The 12,625-nt window shown below is 45.6% G+C and overlaps 1 protein-coding gene across 1 annotated transcript; it reads right to left on the bottom strand.

Annotated features, from left to right (window-relative positions):
* Positions 1-1,261: 1,261 nt before the first annotated feature.
* KLHL38 (kelch like family member 38) lies at positions 1,262-9,499 on the bottom strand. The gene is made up of 4 exons (XM_045453747.1): positions 9,191-9,499; positions 7,185-8,776; positions 3,266-3,371; positions 1,262-2,362 (listed from the first exon to the last, which is right to left on the bottom strand). The coding sequence occupies exons 2-4, from the start codon at positions 8,571-8,573 to the stop codon at positions 2,073-2,075; spliced, it is 1,785 nt and encodes a 594-aa protein (XP_045309703.1). The 5' UTR covers positions 8,574-8,776; positions 9,191-9,499; the 3' UTR covers positions 1,262-2,072.
* Between the last annotated feature and the right edge of the window lie 3,126 nt (positions 9,500-12,625).

Raw genomic sequence — 12,625 nt, 5'->3', positions numbered from 1 at the left:
GCTGAGCACCGGAGTGCACCTCCATTTATTAGTTGGGAAAGAAAGAGAGAAGAATGAACTGCACGCAGTAGGAAGAGACAGTGAATGGTGTCCCAGAGGTGGAGTGAGGAACACATTTCCAGATGGAGAGAGAGTCATCTGTGTTGAATGGTCAAGTCAGATGAGAAATCAAAATGGACCTCCATTTAGGCACTGGAGGCATCACTGGAAGAGGTGGGATTGAGGGCCTGAATAGAGAGGTTCAAAGAGAATAGGTTATAGTAAGAGGCCAGCCAACTGCTAAGGTGACAGTGATCATGATCAAGAGTAGGGGCTGATAATCTGGGCCAGGTGTCTGGACCACAGCCAAGTGGTCTGGGGAGCAGAGCAGAGCTTCAGACCCCAGCAGGAAAAACTGAAGGGCAAAAAATACAAATTATGAAGAAAGGGTAAGTCCAGAACATGAGCCTGAAGAGCAGGGTAGGAGGAAGGCTCCAGCTTGGAGTCACTCTGGTGCCAGGTTCAGGGCAGTGAGACCCATTCCAGATGCTTCCATTGCTAGAGAGAAGACTTTACCTATGCTATTGGGTGGCGACAGGGCTGGCCAGAACATGCTGGGAAGCGGGTCAGCACACGAATGTTTCAGTACCTGCAGCCGAGCAGGACAGTGGTTCTTGTTTTTTTTTATTTGTTTAATTTTTAAAACGCTTATTTATTTATTTATTTATTTATTTATTTATTTATTTTTAAGAGAGAGAAAGCGAGAGAGAGCAGGGGAGGGGCAGAGAGAGAGAATCCCAAGCAGGCTCCACACTGTCAGCACAGAGCCTGACAAGGGGCTCGATCCCACAAACTGTGAGATCATGACCTGAGCCGAAACCAAGAGTTGGTCACTTCATGGACTAAGCCACCCAAGTGCCCAGGATGGTGGTTCTTAATCCTGACTGCACATTTCAATGATCTAGGCTCCACCTGAGAATCCCTGTCTGTCCCTCGGGAATGCGGCTCAGCCCCATTTTCAAACAGCTTCCCAGGTGATTATAATGTGTCACCATCTTCAGTTTATTCTTGAGCTTGGGATTGAGCCAGCTTGGGAAGAACTTTGAGATAAAAAGGGCTAGGGGATATTCAGCCCTGGCATGGAGAGGGCAATAATTGCTGGAATCTGTGAAGGAATTTGTTGGCTTGCCTCGGAAGAGCAATTCTCATAACATTTACCAAAATGAAAATCCTGATTAATTCTGCAGGTTTATAGCTCCCCAGAGGCTGGAGGAAAACATCCTTTGGCACTAGAAACAAACTTTATTCTGGCAGCATAGATAATTTTGCAAACCCTAGAAACTGAATTGACATATTTCCCTGGAATCCCAATGTACTACATCCATAGAATGCAAAGAAACAGGGTCACGGTCAATGTCTCACACTGCCACCTGGACCACCTGCTTCTAGGGACTCTTCCAGGTCTCTCAGCCCTTTAGTTCTGGATTTCCATGATGATCTGGGCAGATGTAGTTTTGGTCAGCCCAGCAGTTCTTCCTTTGGGGAAACTGCCTCTATCTCATCATGTGCAGTGGATAGACTGTCAGTGATAACAGTTAACATGACCTCAGCCTGTAGGGACATGATCTGGGATTACACAGTAGCACAAGCCCTGGAAACAGTGATTGACTCAAGAGGAAGCCATGGAATTAAAAAACGCCCAATTAGGATTATTTTCAGGATTAATATATGGATGATGGTCAAGTTCTGTCTTGAAGATGCAAAGTTAGAAAATGTGAGTCTGAGTTTATCAGTTACCATTGTCTTCATAATTTGTGGATCAAGAAACTTGTTTGTAGAATGAAATCTAGTAGAGATGAGGTAGAGAAGGAGGGGAAGTGAGGAGAAAGAGAAAGGGGGAGAGAGAGAGAGAGAGTTGCGGTGTGGACAGAGAGTTCTGGCAACAATATGTCTGGTTTCAGGCCTCCGGGCTCTGGAGCTTTCAGTCCTGTGGGCACTCCCTGCATCCTTTTAGGGTTAAGCTCCTTGGAATTGGGTTTCTGTCCCTTGCAACAGAAAGCATCTTGACTAAGACCAATAGTTTCTCGCCGACTTCATGAGAAGGTGGGAGTGTGAGGTATGCACTGGAGAGTGAGGCAGGCGTGATCAAAGAGTTTGTGAGGAAGCTGTCCCTGGGATGTCCAGGTATCCGTCTCAGGGTCGTAGCAGTCAAAGGAGGCCAAGTCCTCGATGTTGCAATCTGTGGTCAGCCGCCGCCCACCCGTTACATAGATCTTGTTCCCCATCACCGTGGCCCCATGGTGCATCCTGCGGTCTTTCATGTCCGCACACTTGACAAATTTGTTGGATTGAGGGTCATAAGCAAGAATCCTCCTCGTGTAACCTGAAAACCAAATGGCATATCGGCAAGCTCAGTGTTGCTCACTTGGGAATGGAAGGCTGCAGTCTGGAAACATGTCTGATCTCTGCCATTGCCCAGTATCAAGGCTGCACTCTGAACTAAGGTGTAGTATGCTTTGGTAACCTGCCCAAGGTGTGGGCACAGCTGGGGTTTGGACTCCAATCTGTCTGATTCTGGCCCCTGAATCCTTAGCCTCAAGTTAAGGCAGCATTATATTAGGAGCAGCCTCCTGATTCCAGTGGCTTTCTCAGCCTCAATGTCATTTTTGTTTCTTTTACACACTCCCCACCTTCCCCAAGAGCCTTAACAATCCAGAGAAAGAGACTTTGGGAATTCAGGAATGATTTCCACGACAGCCCTACCTGGTCCCTACCAGTCCCCACTTTTAAGATCCCCATTTTACAGATGTGCAAATGGAGGTACAGAAAAAAAAGATTAATAAATTGCCAGAGAGGATACAGCCAGTGGCAGAGTCAGGATTTGAACCCAGGTCTGACCCTAAAACCAGTCCTCTTAACCAAGACACTATACTGCAATTGCAGAGAACTTATCTCTTAATGGCTGTTATTATGAACAGTAGCAAACATTATTTTAGTATTTGCCATGTACCCGGGAGAGTGCTAAGTGCTTTAGATATATGAACACATTTTATTATCACAACAATTCTGTGAAATAGGTATTATTTCATTCCCTGTTTATAGATAAAGACAGGGAAAAACTTCTGGATGAGAAAAAAACTTTGCCAAGTCGTCCACACTCCCCTAGTTGGATGGATATGCTTTTAACAGCACTGTTTTGTAGAACAACATCTGTCTATTAGTGACCCGTTTTCCACGGGAGATGCCAAGTTTGTGTCCAGCCTCACGATCCTCTGTTCAAACTCACCTCCCACGATGACAATACGCTCCCCCAACACCACTGCAGGGGCGCACACATTCTTGATCATTCTTGTCTCCATTTTGAACCATGTGTTTCTGGAAATGTGGTAAACCTGAGGGAGAAATATAATCATGGTGCTGCATTGTAAAGGGATATATATTTTTAAAAAGATAGAAGTAGTAGTTAAGAGAGTGAAATAGCAGTGATTTTTTTCACTTTTTCCTAGTTTTTGAAATGTAGGTAGGTATAATACCTATTATACCAAGCAATATTGATATATTGGTATATACTAAGCAATACTGATATATTGCTATCAATAAGATATAATTAAATAACAGAAAGAATATATTACTAGAAATTGGTCTTTATGTGAGCCCATGAGATCCTTGGCTATGTGTCTATAGAATGGACCAAGAGTTAGGCATTGTAGTATGTGTTTTCTTACCTTGCTTGGAACATTTTTTTTTCTTTTAATGGGAAATGAAGCAACTTGGGTATTCATAAAACCAATGATTTTTCAATCATTTCTATTTCCGGCTCATGTTTAGGTTTCTAAATGTTCCAGTGTATCAGAGAGGGCCTTAGAGCCAAGAATACATTTGGGGCTAGGAGAGGAAGGCTTTCGAACAGTTTGTGCCTGAAAGTCATTAGAATCAGAGAGGAAGTATGAGAAAAGAAAAAAAGAGCATAGAGGTGGGGCAGGACTCCTTGGCCATGCTCTGAAATAGAGTCACAAATCATGATTTCCAGAACATGTTCCCCTCAGTTTAAATAAAGTTCAAATATCAAATATAAATTAATTCAATGTTAGCAAAATTTAACAGAAGAGATTTAGGATGGACTCATATAAGAAAAGAAGGGGCAAAACATTTACCTACAGAAGAAAATGGCAATTCTTTCTATATGAAGTATAATTCTTTGCTGGCAATTCTTTCTATATAAAATATAATTGCCACCATATGAAAGACTCTATGTTTTGTTAGTTCACCAAATTTGGTCTTCACAATCATCCTGTGAAGTAGGTACCATTACTTGCCTCCGTTTTTTTCAGATTAGATTGAGGCTTAGAGGGGTTAAGTGACATGTCCAAAGTCACACAGCTAGAGTGAGTGGAACAGCTAGTCTGGTTGACCCCACCCAGAGTCCATGTTCTTAACCACCACACTCATGGCTCTGCCTGGGGCCATGTAAGTGTTGCCTTTCTTGATGGAGCCTTTGAGACTGGAGACCTCTTAAGGTCTCTGTCAGTTCTTGAAGTTGGTGAAGCATAGAGGAGGCCATGTGCTAAAGACAGAGGCAGTCTTGATGGCTGTTAAGCCTCATGGTTTCATCTGAAAATACGTAGGTGATACTTTGGAAAGTAGGATCCTTGGAGCAAAAGCAAACACTGAATGAGTAACTGCCTCCTGACTTTCTGTTCTCTGTCAGCTTGGGGTATGGTTTCAAAGATAGATTAAACAGTTGCTCATAATCCTCATAATACCCCTAGAGAGGCTGGGGCAAGGATAACAAAAGATGGTCTTTGACCTGTGGAGGAAGTGATGTTATGGTGAAGGATTTGCTTAATGCCCTCCAGAAACAGAGGTAGAAAGAAGGCCAGGGAGAAAGGTACACATACCCACACAAAGTGCACAGTAACCCCACTGCAGTATAGTTCCTCAAAGAATGCATGCCCGCAGAAGAACCATCCATTAAAGAAAACTCTGAATCTGTGCCAGAAAATCCAACCTATTCCATCAAGCAACCCCCAGCATTGATTTTACACTCTATTTGAATGAATAAAAATTTCGTATCAAAGTTAATGCTAGGTAGACAATAAAGGTTTCCATGAATACTTTTTCCCTTTCCCCCTTCTCACTACTGCAGTATAAAAGGATCACTCATTTGTTAGTGGATTTTTTTCTGCCTTTGCAAGAGTCTTGCTTGATGGTACTATGCATTTTTTGACGTGCCAGCTTAAAAGCTTTTCTGAGCCTTGTATTTATTCTTAGGAAATCAATAACAATTTTGCAATGTGAAATACTTAGCATAGTTGTTGACTTTATTTTGAAAAATATTTTTTAAAAGAGGGAGAGGCTCTAGCTTTACATAGAAGCACTTTGTTACATCTGAATTGTGTGGCCAGAGCTTGGTGGAGAGCAAAACATGTCTCTCCTGGCTCAAATAAATCAGTGGGATTTGGAACAGACTCAGAATCTGCCTAGATGGTCAGGGAGGAGCTGAAAATATGGGCTGGAGAAGTGAAGGCAAGAAAAAAACAGAAATTAAATTGGAGATTTTCACTTTTCTCCATCTCCACTGGCACCAACTTAGCCCAAGCCACCAGTCACCCTGGCCTGGACCTCTAGAACAGTCCCCACCTCTCCTGCTGTTGTCCACTTAGACCAGTCCTGTCTCCCCAAGCCATCTAAAGGGAACTTCTAAAAATGTAAATATGATTACTTCAGCCACACTGTTACTCTCAGGCTACAACCCCAATTCCTTGACAAGGTCCAGAAAGCTGGCCAGGTCAGCCTCATCTGCACAAACACCCATCCCCTAAGAATGTTCCAGAATTTCTATAGTAGGGGGGCTCAGGGGCAGCAGTCTGGGTGGAGAGCACATGAGGGCTAACCCCCCCAGCCCTGCCTGGCATACCACCTTTCTCCTCCTGCTCTGTGTTGCAGCTACATTCTCAGGCTTTCAGTGTCTCCAGGCCAAGGGCTGTGCCCCTTTCTGCTTCAGGGCCTTTGAGCAGCTGCTCCCTTGCCCAGCTTCACCACCTTGCCCTCCACAGAGGACTCTGCCTCTGCTTAGAGAAGCTTCCCGTCTCCATCCATGTCAGATCCTTCCATCCACCCAGTGGTTCTCCCTCTTCATTTACTCCCCTTCTCTCTTGGCTCTCTGTTCAAGTCAGCAGACCAACCTCGAAAGTCACACCATCCCCGATTCCTTCTAGACTGGTTTAAGGAACTCCCCATGCTCTTAAAGCACCCCTCCATTTTGCACCTGAATTGCAATTGTCCAGCAAGCTCCTGGAGTGTAAGTGCACTTTCTTCCTCATGCCCACATTCCCAGGGCTCTTACCATGGCTGGGGCTCAATATAGCTCTTGAATAAAATAAATACTAGGAATTTCCATATCTTTAAAGATAGGCTCATTATTCAAGTTTTTCATATCATTAGGTAAACTGCAGAGATTAGAACTTGCATGAAACACTTCATATTCTGACATTTTGGCCTCTGTTAATAATACTTCTAAGAGAGCTTGCTAGTGATATTAGCATCTACTTATCATTTAAGGCAAGGTTCCCCAACGTGGCTGCAACTGAGAATCTCCTGGAGATGTCTCTGATGTGTAAATGTCAGGACCCCACACAAAGAGATTTTGATTCCGCTGATTTGAGGTTGGGTTCCCAGGGATTTGGTAATGGACTGTGGACCAATGCTTGGGAATCTTACAAGGCCTTGCTGAATTGTTAGAAGCATCTGCGAAATTCCTATAGAATTTCACTATCAGACATTCAGTGTGTTCTAGCTTGGACTTTTAGATATACTAATTTTTTCCTCCAATGAAGATAAACTCTTTGTGTACAGGGATTGTATTTGATTTCCTTTGTATGTGTTAATCTTATACAACAAGAATTCATAAATGGATGAAATCTTGCTGAATTTAAACTTTCTTCTTTCCTTCCTCCCTTCCATCCTTCCTTTCCTCCCTCCTTTACGCTTCCCCTGCAAATGATAATGTGTATATATGTATTATATGTATGCATGCATGTACTCATGCATGCATGTATACACATGTGTATATGCATGCATGTATATACATGTGTGTATGTATGTGTATATATGCATATGTGTATAAGTATGTGTGTGCATGCACTTGTGTGTATGTGTGGGTATACACTCATGCACTTACATGATGGGAAGGACCAGTCATTTACCTGGATAAGGCGCACAGGATTCTGCATGATGTCCTCTCCCCCAAAAAGGTAGAGTCTTTGGTCTTTCACAGCAACTGCAGGGTGGAGAACCCCCACTGGCATGCTGGCCATACTCTCCCAGATGTTCAAGATGCTGTTGTATCTCTCCATGGAGCCCATGACCTCCTGCCCTTCTCCAATCCCCCCAATGGAAAAGATGAAGTTCTTATGGGTAGTGCTTTTATGCGAGTAGCGGGCGACCAGCATGGGCTGCCCCAGCCTCCACTGATTGAGCTTCAGGGAGTAGATGTAGATGTTGTGGCTGGGCATGTTCTTCCCTGTGCCGACAGCCATGCCTCCCAGCACATAGATGCTGCGGTGCAAAGTGACAGCTGAGGCCTTGTACAGCCGGGTCGGGAGTTTGGCAAGATTCTGCCACTGGCCGGTCTGTCTGTTGTACAGCAGAACATCCCTGGTGGTCTGCTGGCTGTCCTTCCTTCCACCCAAGAGGACGAGGAAATCTTGGTAAGAGGTTCTTGGGGGGACATGCCATGGAGGTTGGAGGTCTGGGGCACTGGTGGCACTGTTCAAAGCAAACATCTGCCTCTTGGCTGTCTCCAGGATGGTCTGGCATGAGGGCGAGGACTGAAGGAGGGCATTGTTGGCGATGAAATGGTGGAAGAAGGCCGGGTGGATGTACTGAAGCCTGACTTGCTTGAACAGCTCCTGCACGTGTCGTTTCCGGGCCTGGAGGTCATGCTTGACCCAAACCATGAGGGCCTCAAACACCTTTTCCTCCTCCGCACAGAGCCCGTCGTCCCCCAGATAGTCTCTCAATTCCAAGACGCAGAGCTCCTTCAGGTCTGCCGATGCAGCCACCTCTGGAAAACACGTCAGGGCTACCTCCCTGGCTTTCTTCTTGAGGCTCTCACAACTTAAGATTTCAGAGAGTCTGATCATGCCCAGGCAGTTGCCGGGGGTCAGCTGGCTCTGGAGGTAGGAGGAGCAGGCCTCCAGAAGCTTGGGATACTGTAGCATGGAGGCTGCCTCCATCAAGGGCAGGACGTTCTCAGCCGTGATGTGCACCTCCCCAGTGTACACATACGAGATGATCTGGTCCAGAGTTGGGGGGTCGATGCCCCTCAGCTGGACTTTGGGCTCGCTTCTCTCCCGGAAGTTGCTGCAGAACATGGCCCTGAAGTAGGGGCTGCTGGAGGCCAGCACACTTCGGTGGCAGGGGACCTCCCAGGTCCCAGTACAGATGCTCACATCAGTCAGCATCCTGTTTTGCCTTAAGCCATTGAGCTGCCTCAGTAAGTCAGAGGAGAAGTCATGGTCTTTGAAGAGCAACTCATCTGGCAACTCCTCATCCATTCTACAAGGTGGGGAAGAGGTCCCAAGGGGAAGCATGTGCTGAAGTGTTTAACTGTGTTGGCTCCAAGACTTACAGCATCTATGTCTATTCACCAAGATGCTTGTGGATAACGCCAAGAATGTTGCTTAGTGAAGATTGGAAAGAGAGGCCACCTACACCCAAGACCTCACAGCCAACACCTCTCTTTTTGGTTGTGATTACTCTCAAAGGTAATAGGCAAACAGCATCTTCAGATAATCTGAGAAAAATGAAAAAGAACCACCAATGTTGTTGGAAGTTACTTGATTGTCAGGGGCTTAATTAAATGTGAGCCTGAAGCAAAGTGACAGTCCATGCATTTGACCAGCCGAATTCTGTGAGCTTCTCAGCATATGTGTTATTTAGTTAACCCATCTAAGCATCTTTCTGGGTGTTAGTCATTCCCAAAGGATGTCATTCTGGGGGCGTGGCCCTCGGGTAACTAGACAGTACTAAAGGATGAAAATGGGCCTTTGCAACTTATTTTTTAAAACATGATTTCACACAGTCTTTGGGGTTTTGTTTTAAACATGTGATAAACAGAAAGCAGAGACCAAACAGTACCCTGGGCAGGGTTTACTGGATGACATCTGGCAGTCTACCCACAGAAGAATTAAACATTAGAGATATTTACCTTCATTTGCTGCAGTGACATCCACTGATGATGCCTGGTCCGGCTGGTCCCTCCGGAGAGCTTCCACCTCTGGATCCAAGTGAGACCATAAACCCAAGCCTTTCCTTCAGTTGGCAGATGATTTGTCCTGGGAGAGTTCTGGATTTGTTTATGCTAACGGTACTTTCACAGTTTTCTAGAACTTCGGGAAAGAAGCACTGGGCAGGGAGACAGTGTATACATTCCAGGGCTAAGAATAGTTGCATATGTACTTTCCACTGTTATGACATGTGACTTTTCAGTTGCCTTTTGCAGCAACCCGAGGGACTGTGGGGCCGGCGCATGCCCACATGCCTTGTTTCCTTGGCAAGTGTTTACGTCGTCATAAATAGATCTGGAGGAACAGCTTCTCTTAGAGAAGACTTTGCTGCCCACTTGGACACATCCTGAGTCCCTTGTCCTAAAAGTGCCTGGGAATTCTAGATGTTTGTAAACAGGTTGCTGTGACCTGGGGAGAGTCACTGGAGATAGTTTGGGGCAAGCTGAAGGTGGTGGATGGCCTTAAGGAAGCTGGAACATGGGCCCAAGAGTACTGGTCGGTGGGTTTCTTATTTCCCATTGTCTGTTAGCAGGATTGTTGGAGAGGGCTATGATTTCCTCCTGCAGGCTCCGAGGTGATGGAATCTGTGACAAAAGTTGTTTTTAATATTTGTGGGGCACCCCGGAGTCTCCAGACTCTGGAAAACACAAAACTTTGTTGGTTTTCTGTTTTCTCCCATCAGGGAGTCTTGAGCTGGATGCAGGAGGCAAGGCACATCTCTCCAGGGTGTGCCAGAGAGGGAGGGGAAGGGAGGAGGGAGGAAAAGGAATAAGCAAGAAGAGAAGGAAGGAGGCAGAGAAGGGGGAGAAAGGGAGGGAGGGAGAAGAAAAAAGAAAGAGAGGAGGAGGCAGCCCCCAAATGTAAGAATCAGAGCCACAATGGACAGCTAAGGAACCACAAGGTTGATGCCAGCTCTGTCCTGCCTCTGCCCCCAGGGAGATACTGATTTGACTGCACCAGCAGTGAGTGGCAGGGGAGCCTGGTTTTCTCAGTCTTGCTCACACTGTGGCAACAGCCTCTCCATATTGACTTTTTCCTTTGCTCCCAGTCTCTCTTCCTCTAATACAATCACCTTGAATAACCAGCAGAGTAACCCCGAGGAAGGCAAACTGGAATCTGCCAGCCCCCTGCATCATGCCTTTCAGTGGCTCCCCGTGTTGGCAGGATGAAGCCCAGACTTTAGCAGGAATCAGATTGGTCTGCTGCCTCCCTGGAGAACCATCTCCTGCTGCGTCTCTCTCCCACGTACATTTTTTATTCTAGCTCTAGTAGACGAAGTGCAGATCTTTATATGTGCCCGGTCTCTGTTGGGGAGGCTGGGCGGGCCTGGCCTTTAGGGTACCACAGAGCATGGTGGAAGGAGGGGTATCTCTCCTTGTTAGTTGCAGATCACAGAGTGGATCCTACCCCGAAGAGTCTAGAAGATCAAGGTCAGGCAAGTAAAACCAGAACATGTCATTAGGGCCAGACGCCCAGAGGCCAGAACTAGGAGCAGAACACCTGAGCCAAGGGGGTCAGAGACCCATCGCGGTACATGCAGGGAGCTGGAGAGAAGAGCGGTTTAATAGCTATCAGAGCTGGTGGTTATTTCTGCACTTCTGAGCCAAGCCGGCGATATGACAGGCGAGTAGCCAAATTCCTTAAAAGGTCCGAGTGCCCTCTGTTTTGTGCTTCTGTGCCTTTGCTTGCTCTTCCCTTTGCCATCTCTTCCACTTTCACCTCTGAACTCCTAAGTCATCCTTCAAAATTTGATTTGTAGATCAGCCTCTCTGAAAGTCTTCCTTGACCCTCTCACATCATTAATTCCCCAGCCTTCTGTGTTATTTCCATTCCTATTGCATACTTCTAACATTACATGCCTCATTCCCTCAGTGCAGTCACGTTTACCTGACTGTGCCCCCCGTCTTAGAGTGGCAGTGTCTGGACAGCAAGAACCTTGTCTCAGTCGTCTCTCTATCCCTAGTGCCTAGCACGGTGGCTGACACATAGTGGGTAACTTATGTATAGTTCTTGAATTGAGCATAGCAGAATGGAGACTAGGGAAAGAGGGGGAGCACTGTTAGGTGGACTTCATACCCCTCCCCCGTCACCATACAGGTGTAGCAGGGCCTTCCACGTGCAGCTTGGCACATGTCCATTAGACCGCAATGTAAACAGTGCTCTGGAGCCATCTGGATGTCCCTCATTTCAATAAAATCCAATAACATGATAAAGAGAAAAGTAAAATAACTGCTTTATACCACAGAGCAAGAATTATGAAGCTCAAGGTTGGGAGCTGATCTTCCCAACCCCGTGCTAGTGCTTTAGTCCTTGGCCTCAGAGTCAGCACAAGGGAAAGATAACTTTTTATTGCTCTGAAATACCTGCATTATTTCTCTTCCAGCTAGTGATCAAGCCAAGGGTTTGTTGTGAGGGCAATAGGTAGGGATTTCTGGGAGTGAACAAATACGGCGCCATCCATGGCAAGCATCTTGGAGCTTCCTCTGTGTTCCCTAATTAATTAGAATTTCTGGAATCCAGCCCTGTCAAGAGTTCAAATGAGCCCTGGTGTGCCGTATCAAGGTCTGACCAACTTTAATAAATCCTTTGGATCCTAAGGTTTAGAAAAAAATAGGCCCATTCCATTGGCCTGGCCTACTAAGAGAATTCTGACTCTGCATTAAACGTCTGGAAAAGTCAGATTGAGTCTTGGTATTAACCTCATAGCAAACACACACAAATAACCCAAGTCCAATCCAAAAAGCATATCTACCACCCACATGTAACCCCAACCAACCCACTTTCAATTCATGAATCTATTTGTCTCTGAGAGTTCTATACTTTTTGTCTTAACTTTGTGTCTTGACTTTCTCTGGAACACATCTTAGTTTAGGGTCTGAACATATGGAAACCTAAAATAAATGAGGACATTCAGCTCCTTGCCCCTCCTTTTGATGGAAGTCAGTACCATAACGAGTCAAGATGCAGGCTTTGGGGGCAGAAAGACTCGGGAGAATCAACATTTCTTCTCAGCATCCGTATGGTCTTGGGCAAGTGATTTATAGTCTTCCAGCCTTAGTTTATCATCTGTTAAATGGGGATAACCAACCTTGTCACAAAGAAATAATGTATGGGAAGCATCCAGTAAAGTGGCTGGCATAGTGTGTAGGTTCACAGTAAATCATGCTTAGTATCATATTGTTACTCAGAAAATAATCTCATTAGATTCCTGTAGGTCTTGGTGCCTAGTTTTCAACATCTAATTTGATCTCCTTTCACTCTACCTCTTTCCTTTGCCTTGAACAGTTTGCTATGCTCCTCATTATCTACTCAGCCTTCAGGAATCCTGGATTTGTTCCAGTCCAGGTTCTGGCATG

This window comes from Leopardus geoffroyi, chromosome C3 (assembly GCF_018350155.1).
Source record: "Leopardus geoffroyi isolate Oge1 chromosome C3, O.geoffroyi_Oge1_pat1.0, whole genome shotgun sequence".
Classification (NCBI taxonomy): Eukaryota; Metazoa; Chordata; class Mammalia; order Carnivora; family Felidae; genus Leopardus; species Leopardus geoffroyi.
Note: the sequence above shows the minus strand (reverse complement) of the source record. Positions and strands in the feature narration are given on the sequence as shown.